This window comes from Malania oleifera, chromosome 5 (assembly GCF_029873635.1).
Source record: "Malania oleifera isolate guangnan ecotype guangnan chromosome 5, ASM2987363v1, whole genome shotgun sequence".
NCBI classification, from domain to species: domain Eukaryota; kingdom Viridiplantae; phylum Streptophyta; class Magnoliopsida; order Santalales; family Ximeniaceae; genus Malania; species Malania oleifera.
The window spans coordinates 35,201,327-35,225,442 of record NC_080421.1 but is presented as its reverse complement, the minus strand read 5'-3'; the positions used below and the strand labels follow the sequence as shown (position 1 = coordinate 35,225,442).

Genomic DNA, 24,116 nt, shown 5'->3' with positions numbered 1-24,116 from the left:
GTTTTAATTCTGATCTCCTGCAATGACAAGAGACCCCAGCAAGGCCTGGCGGCCCTTCACGGCGGCGACGTGCTGTTCCGCGGAGGAGCAGACGGTGGTGTTCGGGAGCATCAGCCGGGACCGGCCGTCGCGGTCGGAGTTTTCAAAGAACGTGGCACCGTTGCGGTCGTTTCGAAGGTTGTCGTTCTCGGATCTGAGCCGGTCGTCGTCGACGCGGGTGGTGGAGGACCTGGCGCAGTCGTTGGGGTCTTCAGATTTGTATGATTTTGAGCTGAGGGAGCTGAGGGGGATAACGCAGAACTTCTCGGGGAATTACTTGCTGGGGGAAGGAGGGTTCGGGACGGTGCACAAGGGGTACGTGGATGACAGTTTGAGGCCGGGCCTGAAGGCTCAGGCCGTCGCCGTTAAGCTCCTCGACATTGATGGCCTCCAAGGCCACCGCGAATGGCTTGTAAGTGTTTGGCCATCTGTATTTTATTATAACATTTCATCATTTAAATTCACATTTAAAATCCGAATTAGAATCCTTCAGTTGCAAAGAATGTCATTTACAGATCCCTTTCTTTGAACACATAATTAAAATGAAAATTATATATATATATATATATATATATATATATATAATCAATAATGAGATTATATAGTATCAATGATTTATGCAATTAATTGAATATTTAATATTATTTGTTAAAATAACAACAAATTATAATATTATAAGATAATTTAATATTTAATATAAAATAATAATATAATTAATAAAACAATAAGTAGCAGTATATTTTATTACAGGATAGCATTAAATATGTTTATTATGTATAATATAAATATTGAAAATAATAGTTATAATAAAACTATTATATTTTTATATTTAGTGATACTATAATATTAATATTATTTGTTAAATTTATGTAATTTATATTATGTTATATTATAAATTAAAAATATTATATTATAATCTGTACATGCCCATCCGTTTATATTTATTACACAAGAGTTTTATACGCTTTTGTCTATCATATCTTTAAAATTTATCATATATAATTAATTATAATAAATAACATTTTTATTTTATTTTATTTTATAATAAATTAAAAGTCGTATCACAATTATATCGTGATATTTTATTATTTCTATTATTTTTTGTATATTTGTTAGATTATTATATATATAATAATAAATATTAATAATCATGATTATAATATTTATTTTAAAAAATATTATTATAAATTCATATTTAATGATATCATAAATCTTTTAAATTATGTAATATACATTATATTAAATTATATTATATTATTGAAAATATTCCGTTTATAATACATAGGGACATGTATATGTATTTATGTACGTGTATATATATATATTTTAATAAGGTAACAACTATTTTGTTTTCATGAATCAAAAGTTAATTTCAAAGTAAGACACAAGAATCAAAGAAATAGACAAAAGGGGAAAATGCCATCCCTACATGGAATAATAATCAAAATAAGATTACTACAAACCAAATGCAGAAATTGAAATCAATCATTCAGATTTCGATTTCAAAAGTTAATTCCCAATCATCAAACATCACTTAATTCTTTTTATGTGATTAATTTGAATTTTGTGTTTGATTTGCACAATAAATGATTTAAAAGATATGTGATACCCCATGAAAGAAATGATTAAAAGGATTAGATGTTATTACCCATATAAACAAGGTACACATTTCTTTTCGAAAGCCTTTCTATAAGAATTGTACGATTAAGCGTGTTTGGCTTGAAATAATTTTGGGATGAGTGACCTAGAAAATTTTCTTAGGAAGTGTGTGAGTTAGAACAAAACACACTAAAAATGACATGTATTGGCCTGTGGCGTTAGTCATTAGTCCAATAAAATTCGCCCCTTGTTGTCTGATCCAAGTGGAAGAGAAGAGATGCAGTTGTCCCTGGCAGACTTAAGTTGGGGCGTTACAAAATGGTATCAGAGCAATTACTCAATCAAAAGTGTAATGAGATTCACATCGCTTGGGTTCTAGAAATGTGGGGCTAGTTATTAGTTCGATAAGGTCCGCTCCCTGTTGTCTGGTCGAGGTGGAGGAGGAGAGATGCAATACTCCCTAAAAGACTTAGGTTGGGGCATTACAAAATGGTATGAGAGTAATTACCCAGCCGGAAGTGTGATGAGATTTACATCACCTGAGTTTGGAAATGGGGTTCATAACGAGAACGTTGCGTTCTATAAGTAGGGGAGAATGTGATATCCCGTGGAAGAAATGTTTAAAAAGATTAGATGTTACCACCTATATAAATAAGATGCACCTTTCTTTTCGGAAGCCTTCTCATAAGAACTCTACGGTTAAGCGTGCTTGACTTGGAGTAATATTGGGATTGGTGACCTTCTGGAAAGTTTTCGTAGGAAGTGTGTGAGTGAGGACAAAACACACTAAAAAAGACAAGTGTTAGTTTGTGGGGCCAGTCATTAGTCTGATAAGGTCCGCCTCCCTGTTGTATGGTCCAAGTGGAAGAGGAGAGACACAGTGCTCCCTAACAGACTCAGGTTGGAGCGTCACAAAATGGTATCAAAGCAATTACCCAGCCGAAAGTGTGATGAGATTCACATTGCCTGGGTTCTGGAAATATGGGGCCAATCATTAGTCTGATAAGGCCCGTCCCTTATTGTCTGGTCCAAGTGGAGGAGGAGAAACGTAGTGCTCCCTAACAGACCTAAATTGGGCATTACAAAATGATATCAGAGCAATTGCCTAACCGGAAGTGTGATGAGATTCACACGCCTAGGTTTGGAAATATGCGCTCAAAACGAGAATATTGCGTTCTGTAAGTGGGGGAGAATGTGATACCCAGTGGAAGAAAAGTTTTAAAAGATTAGATGTTATCACCCATATAGATAAGGTGCACCTTTCTTTTCAGGAGCCTTCCCATGAGACTTCCACAGTTAAGTGTGCTTGACTTGAAGTAATCTTAGAATGAGTGACCTTTTAGGAAGTTTTCTCAGGAAGTGTGTGAGTGGGGACAAAATACACTGAAAATGATATGTGTTGGTCTGTGGGGCCAGTCATTAGTCCGATAAGGCCCGTCCTCTGTTTTCTGGTTTAGGTGAAGGAGGAAAGATGTAGTGCTCCCTAACAGACCCAGGTTGGGGCGTTACAAGATAAATAGAATGATAAAATAAAATGATAATAAATTTTGTTTCATTTAATTTTATCAAATGCGTAAAGGCTTTGGCTTTAAGCATTAATTTTTATAAAAATAAAAGCCTATTTTCTAAATGAAAAAAAAATATTTATTTTCATTAATTTTTAGTATCAATTATAAATATATAATAATAAATTTAATGATGATATAGTATAGAAAAAAAATTAATACAATTGTACATTTCATGAATGCAGGCATATATATATATATATATATATATATATATATATATATATATATATATATATACATAAAATGATATTAATATTAGGACATCATTAAATATAAATATATATATATATATACATAAAATGATATTAATATTAGGACGTCATTAAATATAAATATTTAATAATATATTATATATTATAATATAAAATATTTAACCTATTATTATGAACATTTACATTATGTGTATAATAAAATTATAACACTAAAAATAATAAAATAGTTAAACCAAAATAATAATAATAATAATAATAATAATAATAATAATAATAATAATAATAATAATGATAAATATGATAAAATATAATACACAAGGTATAATCAAGTGCATAATTATTAAAATGATTTTATTGTAAAAAATTATTTATTACATATATTAATAAAATAATATTATATAATAATTATATTTATAATATTATTATTTCATATTAAATTAATATAATAATTTTTTTACACAAACTAGACTCACTCCCGCCTTGGCTCACAAGTACAAAGATTCCACTAAGGGCTCACTTCACGGGTAGAGCGACATTGAATACAACACGTTACCAAGATGGTACACCTAACTTTCCTAACCGGGTCAAAGTCAATCCAGGACTTTTCACTGGGCAAGTCTCCCTCTTCAGGACCATACTTGGAATACAATGAAATACAAATTCGACGTACAAATGAAGTGTTTCTAAACAAGCATATATGTACTACAATATAGTCCAGATAAATATACACTCACAGATGATAGTAATTATGCTCAGTGCAAATAAAGTGTGCTAAGACTGTTCTGGTGTAAATATGCAATCAACTCCTAGAGTGTATCTCCAAACAATATTTGAAACAAGGTATCAATATTAATCAATCGCAGCATGTTTCATAGAGTTTCAACAAGAGTATTCAAAATATCTCAAAAATGATTTTCTCAAAATATTTACTTAAGAGATATTTGAAAAATCAGTAAGCTTGTGAAAAAGATTGTACACAATCAAAAACACACAAACTTGATGAGTCTTGCAACAAATATGCAAAGACTAACTAGCAACAAAGGTTTTCCCAATCAAAGATTTATTAGTAAAAATCGGGGGAAAAAACTTTATGCTCAACTTTCAATCCGAAAATCAAATATACAACACAATGAGAGTTTCTTAACAAAGATAATAATGTACAACCACTCAAAGAACTCTCACAAGTATTGATTTATCAAAGGAATGGTAGTATGTGAGGCTATAGACTTTGTATTTTGAAAAAGCTCTCTAAAATATACAAAGAGTATTTTTGCTAATCAGAGTGCTAATTTATTACTAATTTGAGCAAATGAACCCATATATATAGGTACGGCCAAAATTATAATCATTAAGGACACATAGGGAATAATTAATTTTTTTAAAAAAATAATTTAAGCAAATTAATCTTGTTTAACCCCAATTAACCGCGGTAAAATTTTGGCCAACCTGAGAGTTTCGGTCAACCAAGCCATAAGTTCAATCGCCCGAAAAAACACAAAAAAAAAAAGTGATTTTTGAAGTTTGGGTGCCTAATCAAGGGTTCGATCTATTGACCAAGGCAATTTTCCAATATGTTTGAGGTTCGGTCGCCTGGTCTCAAGTTTAGTCTACCGAACTTGCACATTGGATCACTCAGGGGTATTTTGAACATTAAGTTCGGGCACCCGAGTTGTTGGAAATAGTAAGGGTATGAGTTCGATCGACCGTGGACACCCAAGTCATTTGAGTTCGATCGCCCAAAGTTAGGTCAATTTTTCGACCAATCAACAGGTTGGTCGACCGAGGCAATTCAAGTTGCCTTGTTGGCTTGCCCAAAACCCTTATGATTTTAAGCCTAAGTTTCATTCTTTAATTTAAATTTACCCTTGATGACATGTGAGTGAAGTGGGGATTTTCCTAACGTTTATGCAAGGACCTAGGGTCTATCTAAGGACTATTTTACTTAGTCCCAAAAATTCGGTGGTGGTCGACCGAATCCCTAAGGTCAATCTATGGTCTTTGAGCATTTAGTCCTATCATGCATGTAATGCAGTTATTATAGATCATATTATATAAAAGACTAAAAAATGAATGTAAATATAATAGCAAATAGGTCTTTATTTTTTCGATTCTTCAGTTGCCATAAATGAAGTTTGATCTTCATAGTCCATATGATTTGCTTGAGTTCCTACCATTAGTGGATGCAAGGATAAACCTGTTCAAGAAGCTAAGTGCACAGGTGAGAAACATTGGTTTTGTCATAATCAAAATGGGATAAGACTCATGGAGTCAACATTCTCCCCTTTTTTTATGATGACAAAAACAATTTGCAAAAATGACCAAAGCCAATAGGCGATCCCCTTAAGTATTTGCATATAATGTAAATTTGAAGTGCAAGCATATGACAAATGAAGACAAACATACACAAAGTATGCATTCAATTTTTGTTGTCAATAAAGCCCAAATAGTATAAAGTGATGATATAAATTGATGTGCAATTAGCTTTCCCAATTTTGCATTAGACATTTCTCCCCATTTTTGACATCATCAAGAAGGAGCTAAGGTAGGAAAGTAAACACAAGACATTCAGATATAAGTCAGACATTTAATTTTTGACATCATCTAAATGTTCTCGATGAATATGTAAGGATGAAATTTAATTTTTAATTAGTTTTCAATCATCATTTCAAAAATATTTTAACATTAATTTTATCACAATCATCTTTAGCACAAGGTTTTATTTTGAAAAAATTCATGTCGAAATTTTGGCAGCATGTCGTCTGTAAGTCAGACATTTCCCATAAAACCTGTAGCTGATAGGTTCAAACAAGCTATATATAATTCAGTTTAAGCATGCAAGAACCTACCACTACCAGCATGCAATTTACATCCACTGCATCCGCCATGTAGGAAGCATTCTAGACTACGCATGCAATTAGGTAGCAAACAACAACTACATAAAAATAAACCATCAATCAACGAATATACACAATAACAAAAAAAAAAAAAAGCTATGAGTTCAGTGCAATGCTTATATACAGATTCAGGCATAAATAATAGTTGAGAGCATTTTAATTTTTATAGACATGAAAGTGTAATGCCCCCCCTGAGTTAAGTACGTATTCAACTTATGCCTTAATTTTGTAACCCTTAGCCAAGGACTTCTAAATTTTTTTAGTGTTTTGAGCTTGACTTTAAATGCATTCAGCTTAGAGGACCAAAGAAGTCACAATAACTTATTTTACAGGGTCATAAGCCTACTTCTGCCTCTTTATGATTTTCAATGCGTGAGAGGCACCAGTTGGAATGGCTGTCAATATTAATTACATGTGCATAGGTCACTTTGAGATGTACGCATTCATCAAGATTAGGACTTAGGTAACCAATTTATCCATTCAACTTAATTCATGAGGATGAAGCTCTAAATGATTTTATATATAGTTCGAGAGCAAGTGAAGCAAATTAAAATAAATACTCTTAAAGTTTTAATCTCTATCATGTTCAAATGAGTATTCCGATGATGCAGGACATTTTTCAAAATAATTTTGTGATAGTGATCATGTCCAGGCTTGAGCAAAGAGCATTAAGGAGTAAATGAATTTCTTTGAATATTGCTCTTTGGTGATTTCAGATTTTCCACAAATGGAGGGTGTCCTTTAGACGTGATCATAAATTAATGCAAGGATACGAACCATTGAGAGGATGAATCTTTACTTAGATATGATCATGGTTTTGTAGAGATTTCCTATGGAAAGGAAGGCATTAGCATGAATCAAAACCAAAGAATTTTATATTTAAAGCACAAGGGATTATTTCGATTGAACAGTAAAGCATAAATCCCCTTGTCGATGACTTTAATTTGATTACGAGAAAGATGTCTATTAATAAGCACTTGATGAATAAGGAGTTATGATCAACGGTACTTAAGCCTAGGGAGATGATTAAAATTTTATTAGGCCTTTAAGACTCCAAGATGAGTTAATGATTAGACGATGTTTAACATATGATTCATTTCCTAAAGCTTAGTCTTGCACAATGGACAGAGTATGCTTAATGTTAGGTTTTCATAATGTGTTAAGCATTTAAAATTAAATACTAGGATAACATGCCAAGTCCAGTTGGAAGTGGCTTTTTATTCAAACAGCCAATAATTTCATATTTCAATCAATGAATATATGCATTACGTTCAGATTGGTTATATACTTAGATTTGCGGTTTGACTTGATTCTCAAATGATCTTAGTGCACCAAGGTAGAATGATTATTCTAAGATTTGACATTTTAGGGATGCTCCACTTCATAGACCAATAGATGGCACTCCCCCAAAACCTAGAACCTAAGAAAAGGATATATGTAACTCCTACTGGAATTTGTTCCTCCTTAAGTTCTAATGAGTTTCCTTTATTTACAACCCATACCATTTTAATATCTTTGAGTCTTGTTGGGTTAGGACAAGGTGGTACTTTGACTCTCCAGACCTGTTTGAGTTTCACACCTTTCCTTTTAACTTAAACGGGAAATCAAATTTTATGTGCCCCTTCTTTTTACACAAGACGAATATGGTGTGAGTATACAGACTAGAAGAGGTACTAGCATAGTGTTTTGATGCTCTTACAAAGTGCCCCATGTATAGGTTCTTTCTTTTCTTATTTTCAATCCCATTATAACCTATACCTTCTTTGTCTAAGGTCATCTTTTGTGAGCCTAGAAGCTTGTCTAAGTTTTCTTTGCCCCCGGTAAATGTATGAATGATTTTGGCTTGGTCCTCAAATTTTCTTTCTAGGCCTTGAATTTTTTATTCTTTCAAGCCTTTGCAAGCACCTTGTAATTTTATGGATTCATTAGTCATTGTGTTTGCTTTACATTGAAGTTCTGCAATGAGAAGATCTTTATTATTATCACTTGAAGTTTGAGATCTTAATGTCATTAGGGGTAAATTTAAATTAAAGAATGGTGCTTAGGCTTAAAATCATAAGGGCTTCGAGTGACCAAAACAGTCAAGTCAAATTGCCTCGGTCAACCAAACTGTTGACTGGTCAAAAAGTTGACCTAACTTCGGGCGACCGAACTCAAATGACTTGAGTGTCTACAGTCAACTGAACTCATACCCTTTTTCCAACAATTCAGGTGCCCGAACTTAACGTTCAATATACCCCTGGGCGACCAAATGTGCAAGTTTGGCAGACCGAACTTGAGACCAGACGACCGAACTTCGGATAGATTAGAAAATTGCCTTGGTCCACCCGAACTTCAAAAATTATTTTTTCTGTTGTGTTTGTTCAGGCAACCGAACCTATGGCTCAGTCGACTGAAGCTCTTAGGTTGGCCAAAATTTTACCACGGTTAATTGGGTTTAAACAGGATTAATTTTCTTAAACTATTTTAAAATAAATTTAATTATTCCCTATGTGTCCCCAACGATTATAATTTTGGCGCTGCCTATATATATGGGTTCATTTGCTCAAATTAGTAATAAATTAGCACTTTGATTAGCAAAATACTCTCTGTATTTTTTATAGAGCTTTTTCAAAATACAAAACCTATACCCTCACATACTACTATTCCTTTGATAAATCAATCCTTATGAGAGTTCTTTGAGTGGTCCAACGGTTATAATTTTGGCGCTTCATTTGCTTTGATTAGTAATAAATTAGCACTTTGATTAGTAATAAATTAGCACTTTGATTAGCAAAAATACTCTCTGTATTTTTGAAAGAGATTTTTCAAAATACAAAGCCTATACCCTCACATACTACCATTACTTTGATAAATCGATCCTTGTGAGACTTCTTTGAGTGGTTATACATTATTATCTTTGCTAGGAAACTCTCATTGTGTTGTATATTTGATTTTCGAATTGAGAGTTGAACATAAGGTTTTTCCCCTGATTTTTACTAATAAATCTTTGTGTGGGAAGACCTTTGTAGCTAGTGAGTCTTTACATCTTTGTTGCAAGACTCATCAAGCTTGTGTGTTTATGATTGTGTGAAATCTTTTTCACATGCTTACTGATTTTTCAAATCTCTTGAGCAAATATTTTGAGAAAATTATTTCTGAGATATTTTGAATATTCTTTCAAGAACTCTTTGAAACATGCTATGATTGGTTAATATTGATACTTTGTTTCAAAGATTGTTTAGAGATACACTCTAGGACTTAATTGCATATTTACACCAATTTAGTGTTATCACACTTTATTTGCACTGAGCATAATTACTATCATTTGTCAGTGCATATTTATTTGGACTATATTGTAGTACATATAAGCTTGTTTAAAAGCACTTCATTTGTACGTAAAATTTTTATTTCATTGTATTCCAGGCGTGGACCTGAAGAGGGAGACTTGCCCTGTGAAAAGTCCTAGATTGGCTTTGACCCGATTAGGAAAGTTAGGTACACCATCATGGCAAGTTGTTGTTTTCGGTGTCGCTCCACTCGTGAAGTGAGCCCTTAGTGGAATCCTTGTACTTGTGAGCCAAGGTGGAGATGTAGGAAGGATTGGTTAAACCCCGATATCATATTCGGTGTCAAGTTTACATTTCCTACAATATATTCTTCTTTGTGCTTGATATAATTTCCTTACTGAATATACTGCATATCTGATTGGCACGGTATTGCATTTGATTGGGAAATACTGGAATTGTGTTGTATGTGCTGAAAGGCAATTAATATATCGTATAAACAATTTCATATATACTTAGACTGCTCTTAGGTTGCGCTATTCTGTTTCTAGATTAATTAAACCTAGGATGAAATTTTTAAATCTCCAATTCACCCCCCCCCCCCTCTTGGAATTGCACCAAAGTCAACACTATGTCGAACCAAAAATGAGATAGGAATCTAGCATTCTATTTCCAATTCTAGTGAATTCTGATTCCAGATCCAATTTCAATTCCAATTGTAAAGCAAACACTACCTAGGACTATAAGGATTATAGTGTTTGACATAATATGGGTATTCTAATGTTATTTGAATAAAATTATTAGAATGTCCCCTACCCTAATTTGTAATGATAATAGTGTATTACATACATTATATTTATATATATATATATGTGTGTGTGTGTGTGTGTGTGTGTGTGTGTGTAATTACAACCATAATTAATATAAATATTTTGATGACAAACAAGAAGAATAAATTTTATACTAAAGAGATGTGTTGTGGGGTATTTCTATTCAATGAAGTTTGATTCTTACGAGAACTCAAGAATATCTAAGGTGATGTTTCGAAACATAGATTTAAGGTTTTGGATTTTTATTTGTGTGGATTTGAATGAAACTTAAAAAAAATATTTATTCTAAGTTGTCTAAATCTACACAAATATAAACAAATGGCTCAAAATTCAAACTCCCAAATATAAAGTACATTTATTGAACACATAACTATATTGTAGGAGGCATTTTGCATTTTTATGTAATCCAAAATCCACGCCATATAAGATTCTCTAGCTTGGACATATAGAAGCCACATATTTTTACAAGATAACCAAATCCAATGCCTCTTTTAAGTGTTTGTTGTTTAGTTTTCTTACACCACAACATCGTAAATGGCACAATGTCCTTAATACATTGTTAAGGTTACAAAAGTTGTTCTTTGTAAACTAAAGAAAATTATGAAATTTCTCATAACTGTAACTAAAAAGTCAATGAATAACTAATAAAAAGTCATACTATAGAGAAATTGACAATAAGTTAGAAAAAGTAAGGGGAAGAAAGCATATTAATTTGTAATTTTTAAATTATGTTTGCCAACTATGTTACAACCATTGGTATGTGTTTATTTTGTAGAGCCAAACTATAGTGAATAGATTTGGGCTACAAACTATGCTAGTGATGATATCTTGTATTTGGTCTACCACCTAGGGATAAGCAACATAAGGCCACGAGTGCATCTTCTTCCATTTGATATTTATACCTTCAAAACTCTTTAATTTAAGTCATCTAGGCATTTTTTTGTTTGGGGGGGGGGGGGGGGGGGGGGGAGTGGGGAAGGGCAGAGAGTAGGGATCGAACAATTCTAACCAAGGTAAATGTTTCGTAGTCTAGCAACTCATCAATTATATGGCACTATATGAATGCACTTATGGACATTATATGGATGCCTATATAGGATTTCTCTTGAGTCTTCTCGAAGATGATAGAATTGTAATTATTGTATGTATGTCTATAAAGACTATAAATACTTAAACACAACATTCTTGATGCTCGTTGGACTATAAGTTTAAATAAATCTCCATTTTGATTAGGGAGAAGTACATATAAGGGTATGAAACTCAATTTTTTTGTAATCATCCAAATCAAGAAAACAATAAAAGTGTTTCCTTTCTTGATTGCTACCATTATTTCTTTCTGCCTTTAGCTCTGTTAAATTAAGGTTGTCTTAGCACTTTTATTCTTCCAAGAGTGTGTAAATGATGCATGGGATGATGAGGAGTTTGAGACCTTCCAAGCCTATAACAAGTGGTATCAAAAGCATGGTTACAACAAGGAGTTGTGACTAGGCAAGATGTTTAACTCTAGTGTTAATTGTCAACACCATAGAACACTATAGAAGGAAGAAGGATAAGAGAAAGAAGGAGAAGTCTCACATAAAAGACACTATGACATTAATACAAGCACAACTTGCTAGGATGAAGCTTGTCATAGCCAATAGACAAGATAAATTTGAAAAGATAAAAAAAAAAATCATTCTTAGGGCTTGATTTGGGTGATGATGAAATTTTCATTATAATGCAAGGCCTCCTTAACTTCACGATGAACTAATGGAGGAGCCAACATAATGTTTTAAAGAAGCTACTCCAAGCTTGCTTAAAGGAAGAAATGAAGGAGATTAAGGTGAATTACTCTTTATAAGATAAGGAAAACCCAAGGTAATATTACTATCTAGGTTACATCTAAAGTACTTTGTTCTACAACCAAAATCCTATGGTACTTTGATGTTATAGGCATGAGGGTGGATTCTTTGAAAATTAAGGCCGCTGCCCTCTATCTTTCGAACTTTCCCTTTGTATAGTGGAGGTAGTTCCATTCCAGTATAGAGAAAGGTGACACTTGTTGCATCTGCACTGAACGACTTTAAGAAGGAGCTTAAATAGAAATTATCTTTAGAACATGCAGCATGAAGCTTGTGGCAAGCTTTGTCTCACCCATAAATGAGTATTCAGGATTGTGTGAATTAGTTCACCAACTTGTATCTTAAAATCCTAGACATGACCAAGAAGGTCCCTCTTTGCATGTATGATGGATGGTCTACAATCATGGGCTAGGTTAGAGCTACAAGTCCAAGGTGCACAAGACGTTCGACTATGGAAATGGTGGAATCTCTCTTGGAAATACAAGAAGTCCAACCCATCCAAGCACAAAGGGTCAAAGAACAAAGGTAAAGGTGAGGAGATGATCGCATTCAAGTAAGGAAAGAAAATCCCAAAATCTATCCTCGAGCAACAAAGGAAAATCAATTAATGGAAACAACATTGGTGGTGGCAATCGAAATTCCTTTTCCTTTGTAAAGGCTCTCATTGATCCATGGAGTACATAAAATGGAGCAAACTCTCCAATTTAATTTTTTTAAATAGGAGCATAATTATTAAGACATGGACGAGTTCATTACAACTCTTTAAGTACCATGAACACTAGGGTTAGGGTGTCCAAGAGTAAGAACAAAGGCTATATATACCTAAAACCCGTTGTGAACAAATTCAAGACTCATGCTTTGGTGGATATATATAGGTGCTTCCAAGGATTTGTCAAGAAAAAGGAATCTAAAAGGCATAGGACAAAATATACAAATAAACAAGCAAGTTTGAGGCTATGAACAACAAGGCAAAGCCCATCTATGGTGTAGCACATGAGACTAGGTTTTATCTTAGTGCATAGTGCATGCGATGTGGTAGATGTATTTGTGATACCCATGGGCAACTTCCAAATAGTTCTTAGGATGGAGTTCCTAGATGGTGCTCAAGCATTTTCGCTCCCTCTTGTCGATATCATGCATCTTCGATTCAAGGAAAATTCTTGCATGTTACTTATAAAGTATCCATTAAGGCTAAATCTTTTTTAGCCATGATACTGTCTAAAGAGTTAAAGAGAAAGAAACCACTATATCTTTTATCCTTGAAAAATAGAGAAAACCTTACTCATGACCCTATGGAAAGGCTACCTATAAAGATCCAATAGTCCATGAAGATCATGAAGATGTTATGCATGTGGAGTTATTGAAGAATCTACCACCTAAAAGAGAGATGACCATAGGATCACTTTAGAACCTTGTGACTCACCTCTAGTTATGGTACACTATCGAATGGCCTTGCTTAAGGTAGAAGAAATTTGAAAGCAACTTAAAAAGCTATTGGATGTAGACCTAATTAGATACGGTCGCCTTTTTCCTTAACATTTTGGGAGCATGTTTATCTTAAGTCTGACAAGTGGACTTTTAATGTTAGGGTAAACTGATAACTATATATGTTTGCTATTCTAATTTGAATTTTGTTTGTAGATGTTTAAACGAGGTTTTAAATAAAGGCCGCAACCATTACGTAACGGTTTTTTGGGTTACCAATATCATTACACACCACGAAATCGATGAGAAGAAAATTATGGTCGTAGCACCCGTTACAGACCGTGATCATTACCTAAAGGCCGCTACGACCATTACGTAACCACTACAGGATTGTTACACCAAAAAATTTATTTTATTTTTTACTTTTTCTTTTCACTTTTTCCCTCTCTTTCATAAATCATTCTCTATATACCATGTAGTGAGAGGGGGAAAAGATTATAATGAGGATAACGATGATACAAAATTTACTATTTCTTTAAATACTCACAATAGATGTATTAATTAATAATTTGAAAATACTAGTTAGGAAAATATTTTCTTTTGATAATATTAGTAATGTGACATTTATGTTCAATATTTTTCAACTTCAACCATCTTTCTTTTTTAGCTATTTTATATTTGTATTATTTGTATGTTTTATGTGTCCACTAAATTAATGGAGTGTATAATGTATTTTATTCTATTAATTTGTAGTACACATAAGAATTTATCACAAATAAGAACAATGAGAAGTATAAATACACACACACATAATTTTTCAATCAATGGTGGTTTATAACAAATATAAACTTATTGCCCTTATCAAATAACTTAGTTACTCGAACTAAAGGATCCAAAATACACTAAAACTCTTTCTAAAAAGGGCTAAAAGCTTAAAACATGCAAGTATACTAATATGCACAAGGTTGTGCGTGCTTCAAAAAAATTCATGGCCATTACACTTGCTTCTCGTCATGTAACATCCACTACTCCCGCTTCCCATTACGCCCGTTACCATTATGTTACGCTACCCGAAACCACAATTTAAAACCATGTGTTTAAATGAGTCTAAAGAGGAGTGTTGAAGTCCTAGTAGGTGATGGGTGAAAAACTTACAAGAAACAATTGTTTCATGTAAGAGTTGAAACTAACCAATTACACAATACTAAGTTAATATTCAGATTTACACAAATAAATATGTTGTTCCGTACAAATTCCAATGATATAGGTCTCCTACCACTTACTAGATCTAAATATATTATTATAAAATCTTATGAATGACAGAGTTTTGAATTTTAGAGGAAGAAACCATAAAATAGAGAGTTTCAATTACAACACCCGAAAGCCCATCTAAGTTGGTGCTTTCTGTTTTGTGTGTGTCTGGCTTCTAACAATGACCTAGAACAAAAGCCCATGTCAAACCTCACAACAATTTTCTTGAATAACATAATAAAATGAATGCTAAAATAATAAAAATTAAATATTGGTCAATGACCATGTGAATCTCGAGGAGGAAAACTTAATTTTATAATTGTATGTATTTGTTTGTCTTGGTGTATATGGATGAAGGCGGAAGTGATATTTCTGGGGCAGCTGAGACACCCCAATTTGGTAAAATTGATCGGATATTGTTGTGAAGATGAAGAGCGCCTGCTCGTCTACGAGTTCATGCCGAGGGGAAGCCTAGAGAATCACTTATTTAAGAGTACTCCCTCTATTTCATTTACTCCTACCCCACCCACCCTTTCTCTTAAATCTCTCTCTCTCTCTCTCTCTCTCTCTCTCTCTCTCGTCTCTCTCTCTCTCTCTCTCTCTCTCTCCTCTCTCTCTCTCTCTCGCACACACACACACACACAAATATATTTACAAACATACATTTCGAATTCGATATGATGCTATTTTAAATTTTACATCAATCATCATTCAAATTTGATGCACGAGACCCAAAAATTTCATATGAGATACAATGCTTGGGAAGGTAATCAACGAAATTTTCATTCTTAAAAATTGAAACAGGGATGTCAATGGCATTGTGTCACGGTCCGCCTTTTTCACACCGTTGTGAAGGGCCGTGCGGCGCTAGCTAAAGCACTCTTGCTTAACTAGCCAGCCTTTTGTTTACCAACATTCATCCACGGAACACTTTCATTAACATTCAATCAGATAGCAGCGGAAATTATAATCAATTCATGAAAGCCGTGGCAACCAAGCAGTAAATATTGAAGCAAACGTAATTCATTAATAAATCCTCCGTTGACATGTTGTACTTAGCGAGGGAGGCAAGTAGGCTAAGCACGTTGACAATTGCTAGTGAGTTTTACAATGATTGATGAACACTCACCCTCCCCTAAAGAGCTTTCTGGGCCATTCTCACTCTGGCACTAGGAAACATCAATGTGACCGAGGAGTCATACTGCCTTATTTGGCTTACAATGAAGTAAATACTGGAAAATAACCCTACACTAGTATTTACATGATGGAAACCCATCCCAAACACACGAGATAAGCGGTCACAGGCAAGCATAATGCCCTGAACAAGCTTAGCTCGTGACATTCTCCCCCACTTATGCGGTCGACGTCCCCGTAGACTTTGACGCTAGGTACACTTCAACTTCATCTACGAACGGTTGCATGTCTTCCGCCGAAACCCAGCTAATTTCTTCGTCACCAAGGCCTTTCCACTTTACTAAGAATTCCTGCCGCTTCTTCCTTGAGGATTTGAACTCTCTGTCTGCAAGGATTTCTTCAACTTCACGTCTGTCAGGTTGCCCTGTACTGATTTCTGCTCTGGCTGACTGATTTCTGCTTAGATCGTCAGTGTCGGCGTTGTACGGCTTGAGGCAGCTGACGTGAAACACAGGATGCACTTTCATCCAAGTCGGAGGGTTGATTTTGTAGGAGACCTTCCCGACTTTGGCCAAGATGGGGACTGGTCCTTCATATTTGCGAAGTAGTCTCCTATCTCGTCCTCGTAGTGACCTGACTTGTTCAGGATTGAGCTTAACAAGCACCAAGTCACCTACGTTGAAGTGCTGGGGTCTTCTCCCCTGATCTGCCCACTTCTTCATCCGCTTAGTAGCTTTCTCGAGGTAGGCTCGGGCAATCTCAGCATTTCGTTTCCATTCTTTGGTAAGACGTACGCCCTGGGACTCTTTCCTCTGTACGGCTCATCCACTGTGTGAGGTAACAGTGGCTGCTGGCCTGTAACAAGCTCAAAAGGACTCTTGCTGGTTGTGGAGCACTTTTGGGCATTGAAACAGAACTGAGCCACATCGAGTAGCTGCACCCAATTCTTCTGATTGGCGTTGACAAAGTGGCGCAAGTACTCTTCAAGTAGCCCATTGAATCTCTCCGTCTGTCCATCTGTCTGTGGGTGATAACTCGAAGAGATTTCTAGTTGTGAACCGAGGATTCTGAAAAGTTCTGTCCAGAAGTTGCCAGTGAATCTTGAGTCTCGGTCACTAACAATGTCGTGGGGAACACCCCAATATTTCACAATGTTCTTAAAAAATAACTGTGCTGTCTCCTCGGCCGAACAGTACTTCGGTGCGGCTATGAATGTACCATACTTCGAAAACCTGTCTATAATAACAAGTATAGACCCTGCGTCTCCCACTCTGGGCAGGTTGGTGATGAAGTCCAATGAGACACTTTCCCACGGTTTGGACGGTACTGGTAAGGGCTCCAACAGCCCAGCCGTTTTCCTCCGCTCAACCTTGTCTTGTTGGCAAGTGAGACAAGTTCGGGTATAATCAACCACATCATCAAGCATGTGCGGCCAATAGTACCCCCGCTTTAGTAAGGCCAAAGTGCGCTGCCATCCTGGATGTCCGGCCCACATGGTATCATGACATTCCTTCAACAATGTCTTTCTCAGATCACCTGCTCGTGGCACAAAGAGCCGGTTACCATGGGTTATCAGCAATCCATCTTCCATCCAAAACTGTCGTGCCTTCCCTTCTTCGGTAAGTTTCATTAAGTTCTGCGCAACTGGATCTTTGGCTAAGTTCTCTTTGATGCGCTCCCGCATCGTTGTGGTAACAGTGCTTGAAGTCAGATGCGTTACCATTTGTAAGGCCGCCAGTTCGGCCTTCCTACTCAGTGCATCCGCGACTTGGTTCAATCGCCCCGCCTTGTGCTCAAATGAGAAATCAAATTCTGCCAAGAATTCTTGCCATCGGCCTTGCTTGGGTGTCAACTTTGGCTGTGTGAAGAAATGGCTAACACCTGAATTATCAGTTTTCACCACAAACCTTGCCCCAAGTAAGTAATGCCTCCACACACGGAGACAATGTATCACCGCTAACATCTCCTTCTCTTGAGCTGTGTACTTCCGCTCCGCTTCACTAAGCTTACGGCTTTCATACGCAACAGGGTGTCCCTCCTGTACCAAGACTCCTCCAAGGGCGAAGTCTGATGCATCTGTTTGTACCTCGAAGGGTTTCATGACATCCGGAAGAGCCAGAACCGGATCTCTCATCATGGCATCCTTCAAGTCATCAAAGGCTCCCTGGCACTCCTCTGTCCAGTTCCACCCATGACCTTTCTTTAGTAGTTCTGTCATAGGGGCCGTTCTTCGTGAATACCCCTCTACGAACTTCCTGTAGTAGTTGGCAAGGCCAAGAAAGGAACGCAACTCTTTCACTGTTGTTGGGATCTTCCATTCTTGAATTGCCCTTACCTTCTCCATATCCATTCTGATATGACCTTGGTCAATCACATAACCAAGGAATTTTATGCTTTTCTGAGCGAAAGAGCACTTCTCCTTCTTCACATATAGACTGTTTCCCTTCAGCCTATCGAACACCTTCCGCAGATGCTCTTTATGTTCCTCCAGAGTGGAACTGTAGACAACGATATCATCCAGGTATACCACGACAAACTTGTCAAGGTATTCACGGAAAACCTGGTTCATCAAGGTGCAGAATGTTGCAGGTGCATTCGTTAACCCAAACGGCATCACCAAAAATTCATATGCCCCATACCGTGTCACACAAGTAGTCTTCGGCTCATCCCCATCAGCAATTCTCACCTGATAGTAACCTGACCTCAAGTCAAGTTTGGTGAAGTACTTGGCATGACTCAACTGATCCAATAAATCAGCAATCAACGGAATAGGATACTTGTTGCGCACTGTCACCTTGTTGAGCGCGCGGTAGTCTACACACATCCGCAGGCTCCCATCGTGTTTCTTCTGAAATAGCACCGGTGCTCCAAATGGTGCTTTGGAAGGGCGAACATATCCCGCTTCCAATAATTCATCAAGTTGCTTCCTCAATTCTGCCAACTCTGGAGGCGCCATCCGATATGGCCCTTTTGCAGGTGGTTTCACCCCTGGGAACAACTCGATCTCATGCTCCACACCCCGTAGTGGAGGTAGTTCGTGAGGTAACTTATCTGGCATCACCTCCTTGTACTCATCCAACACCGCTTGGATAGTTGTAGGCACCAGCTCTTTGCCTACTTCGTTATCTACCACCATCGTGGCTAGATATGTCTGCTCTCCCTTCCTCAGACCTTTCTTGAGTTGCATGGCTGAAAGGAACTTCCCATCATCTCCTTTCGTTGCAATAGCTTGCACCATGCACGGGTGATCTCCCATCAGGCATAGGGAACCAGCCGAAGGCATCATCACTGCCTTCGTTCCCCTTAGGAACTCCATTCCCAAAATGACTGGAAAGTCATCCAATGGCACTGCTGTAAAATTCACATGACCTTCCCACTGCCCAAGCTTCACAGTAACTTGCTTGGCTACTCCCAGAGTAGGCTGGGCTACAGAATTAACTGCTTTCATGCGTCCTGTATCCTTCTCTAAGGATAAGTTGAGTCTCCAAGCTTCTGGTTGCGAAACAAAGTTATGGGTAGCCCCGGTATCCACCATAGCGCGGGTGCTCTTCCCATTGATTCTCAAGTCCACAAACATTAGCCCTCTGGCTCGTGTAACCTTTGGTACTTTCGCCTGCTTTTCCAATGCGCTCACCTGCCGCATTGCACCCATCCTCGGGGTCTCATCTTCTTCCCCATCGTCTTCCCCTGCCTGTTCGGCAATGGAAGCCTGTAAAGCATTAAGTGATGCCTTGTGAGGGCACTCAAAGACTCTATGAGGACCTCGACACAAGAAACACTCAAGTTTACCCTTTCCTTTGGGTGTGTTGAACCCCCGAGACGACGAAGCTTCCTTTGAGGTTGATGCTTTATAGTCGGCTCCCCCATTCTTGGGTTTGCTTTTCTTGAAAGACTTTCCATTGTTTCCCTCTCCGCCAAATCCTTTGGACGAAGTGGTTTTCTCCCCAGCATAGTCAGTCAAGCGTTCGGCAGCAGCTTGTGCGGTAGGCAAGTCTTGAACTCTTTGTCTATGAAGTTCAGTCCTTGCCCACGGTTTCATCCCCTCAAGAAAATAGAACAACTTGTCCTTCTCCGACATATCTCGAATATCCAACATTAAAGCCGAGAATTGTTTCACATATTCGCTGATCGACCCCGTATGCTTGAGATCTCTCAGTTTTCTCCTTGCATTATACTCAACATTTTCAGGAAAAAATTGGGCCTTGAGCTCTCTCTTCAAGTCTGCCCAACTATCGATTACACAGTTTCCATTCTCAATGTCATAGTACTTAGCACGCCACCACAGTTTGGCGTCACCCACCAAGTACATAGTTGCAGTATCCACTTTCACCTGTTCCGAGGGCATCCTCACAGCGCGAAAATACTGTTCCATATCAAACAAGAAGTTCTCTAACTCCTTAGCATCACGGGCACCCCCATACGTCCTGGGTTCTGGCACCTTGGTCTTGCTGACTCCCGGAGTGTTGGAGTTCCCCATAGCAAGAACCATCAGATTCACCTTTGCATCCAGATCAGCCATCCGGGCCTGCAAAGTTTCCACAGTGTGGTGAAAGTCCTCTGACATTTCACTTGTCAAACTTGCTTGATGTTGCTGTGATCCCATCACCTCATCAACAAGTCCCCTCAGTTGGGCCATCTCGTTGGCCATATTGTTGGTTGTCTCTTCAACCTGTGCTTCCAGTGCACCAAGTCTCTCAGCAGTGTTTGGTGCCATGGTCAACTACAAAAGCTTCCCAAACCCAACAACGAAGGTAATCGAATTCACGTAGCAACTCAACCTTGGGCTCTCACCAAGTGTCACCGACTTGGGCTCTGATACCAAATGTCACGGTCCGCCTTTTTCACACCGTTGTGAAGGGCCGTGCGGCGCTAGCTAAAGCACTCTTGCTTAACTAGCCAGCCTTTTGTTTACCAACATTCATCCACGGAACACTTTCATTAACATTCAATCAGATAGCAGCGGAAATTATAATCAATTCATGAAAGCCGTGGCAACCAAGCAGTAAATATTGAAGCAAACGTAATTCATTAATAAATCCTCCGTTGACATGTTGTACTTAGCGAGGGAGGCAAGTAGGCTAAGCACGTTGACAATTGCTAGTGAGTTTTACAATGATTGATGAACACTCACCCTCCCCTAAAGAGCTTTCTGGGCCATTCTCACTCTGGCACTAGGAAACATCAATGTGACCGAGGAGTCATACTGCCTTATTTGGCTTACAATGAAGTAAATACTGGAAAATAACCCTACACTAGTATTTACATGATGGAAACCCATCCCAAACACACGAGATAAGCGGTCACAGGCAAGCATAATGCCCTGAACAAGCTTAGCTCGTGACACATTGCCATGGAGCACAAGACTGAAGATTGCGATCGGAGCTGCTAGAGGTCTTGCCTTCTTGCACGATGCCCAGAATCCTGTCATCTACCGTGACTTCAAAACTTCTAACATCTTATTAGACTCTGTAAGTACGTTTTTGTATACCATTGTTCAGTTTCTTTTATTGTCTTCTTCAGTATTATCTAATTAGTTGTCTCCTTGCACACTCTGTAAGTATGTTTGAGAGAAATTTTCCATTTGAATTTATAGATTTTGATAAAATATAATATAAAATTGTATTGAAACTTATCTAAATTTATTCAAATTTAGGTCTAAAGTTCAAATTCTAAATTCCCCAACATAAGAAAAGTGTACTTTAACTCTTAATTGATGTGAAATTTTAAATTCTCATGTATACATATCATCAAATTATCAAAATCGATTACTTTGTTGACTATTCTTATTGCAAGCATGTTATGATAATTTGTCTTGTTAAATATTTGGTACGCATTTACTTTGCTTTCACCAATATAAATATATATAGACATCATTTTCCTTATGGGTAAAGAAAAATGTAAACATCTAATTTGGTATGCAAATAGGATTTTACTGCAAAATTATCTGATTTTGGATTGGCGAAGATGGGACCAGAAGGTTCAAACACTCATGTTACAACGCGGGTGATGGGTACATATGGATATGCAGCGCCAGAATATGTGACTACAGGTAACTTAATTACATTATTATTATTATTATTATTATTTTTAAAAGAGTCGAAAGCCATCCACATAGTGGCTCTGATCTAAATTTATTAATAACTCTCAGTTATGATGAAGGAATAACGTGGAAATAAAAGGACACTTGGGTCTTACAAAATAACTAATAAAAACACCTCACGCATCAAACCAAACAAAAGAAGAAAACAAACTTATACCAATATCAAAAGAAAACCAACTAAACATACCTCATATAAGTCGTACCCATCTTATCCAATCTATACAAACCTGTAATAACTTTAGGAAATTGACTACTATCTGTACGCAACCTATTTCTTCTCATGGCACCTTGTCGAGTCAAAGCATCAACCACTTTATCCCCTTCTCTATACAACTGATTTATAGATAAATCTACTCCCTCCAATAGTTGCTTACTCTTAATAATTGAATATATAACAAAAAAGACATATCATATATTCTTTGCAACATATTTGGATCGTCACTTCTCAAATTTCTAACTTCACCATGTCCAAATATGCATAGACAACTAGGTGAATTTCTCAAAAGTAAATGCTTAAGCTATAATGCTCTTTTCAGAAGGTTGGTTGCCTTTGGATGTATGAATTTTATATATTTAGAAAATTTTAATATAATTTTATATTATAATTTATTCAAATTAAATATAAATTCAAATTTGAACCCTATCCAAACATAGGCTTGGAGAATTTAGAAAGTTCAAAATATGGATTAGTTAGTATTAAATTCAGCAAGAACTCCTGCATATCAAAACAAAGAGTTTTCATCTCAACATCTCCTATGTAATGTTGATCGTAATAGTTACAAAGTTTAAGATTTTCATATCCAAGGTTTTTAGTTTGCTCAGACCTTAACTTTTGTGAGACACATTGAAAAACATGTTGGGCGTTTTAAAATTTGAAAATTTGTCAAGAAAAAGTTTAATATGTCTAATTACTTTTAAGAATTTGCAAAAATTTTAAGATATGTCCACTTGTTTTGAAATAATAGTAATTTGTTTTATTTTATGGTTTAATTAGTAAAATATGAAAAACTAAAGATGCTAATGGTAATGTATAATCACAATGAATACTTAATTTTAAAAATCAACATTACAAAATATCTTAAAATATGAGAATTCCCACCCACCAAAGATTTTATTCATTTTCCAAACTGGTTTTTCCCCAATATACGACATACTCTCCCCCTCTTTGATCCATTATAAAATTTTGACAATAGAATCGTATTACTCTATCGTAAACCGTCCATTAACAGAGTTGTTGCTAACTAAATGCATATGACCTTCCTGCTAAAGCATGATGACCATGAAACGGTGCAGGGCACTTGACCACCAAGAGCGATGTGTACAGCTTTGGTGTGGTGCTACTAGAGCTGCTAACGGGGAGAAGATCAATGGACAAATCGAGGCCCGAGAGCGAGCAAAATCTGGTGGAATGGGCAAAGACCTACTTGGGCAGCAGCCGGAGGTTGCGCTGCATCATGGACACTAGGCTCGCTGGCCAGTACTCTGTGAAGGGAGCGAAGGAGATCGCTCTTCTCGCACTTCAGTGCATCAGCTCATACCCAAAAGACCGACCAAGAATGCCTGCCGTTGTCAATGCCCTCGAAGGGCTGCAGCACTTGAGGGACATGGCTGTCTCCTGCGGGCAATGGCCGACTACAGCAAGACCGGGAAGAAATGGTGTTTCTACTGCCAAAGGATGGAAGGAGATCAGTAAAGGTGGAATTCAGGTCAAGGGCAAACAGTCTGTTGTAGCTCCTAGAGGTGGGAGAAGCTGACTCCAACTTTCTTGAATTATAAATATAACGGCTCCTTCTAAGAGTGGAATGCAGCTTTGCACCTTAGGGAAGAGCTATATTATATAAATATGGAGGCACTTTTGGGGGGGGGGGGGGGGGGGGGGGGGGGGGGGGGGGGGTGGTGAGAGGAAGGGGGTGGGTGCTACCATAGAGACCTTGTTGCAAGTCATTGGACTAAAAGT

The 24,116-nt window shown here is 36.9% G+C and overlaps 1 protein-coding gene across 1 annotated transcript; it reads left to right on the top strand.

The window, feature by feature from the left end:
- Positions 1–22: 22 nt before the first annotated feature.
- LOC131155920 (probable serine/threonine-protein kinase PBL15) lies at positions 23–23,913 on the top strand. The gene is made up of 6 exons (XM_058109379.1): positions 23–451; positions 15,283–15,418; positions 15,730–15,742; positions 21,404–21,527; positions 21,985–22,108; positions 23,453–23,913. The coding sequence occupies exons 1-6, from the start codon at positions 23–25 to the stop codon at positions 23,911–23,913; spliced, it is 1,287 nt and encodes a 428-aa protein (XP_057965362.1).
- The last annotated feature ends 203 nt before the right edge of the window (positions 23,914–24,116 follow it).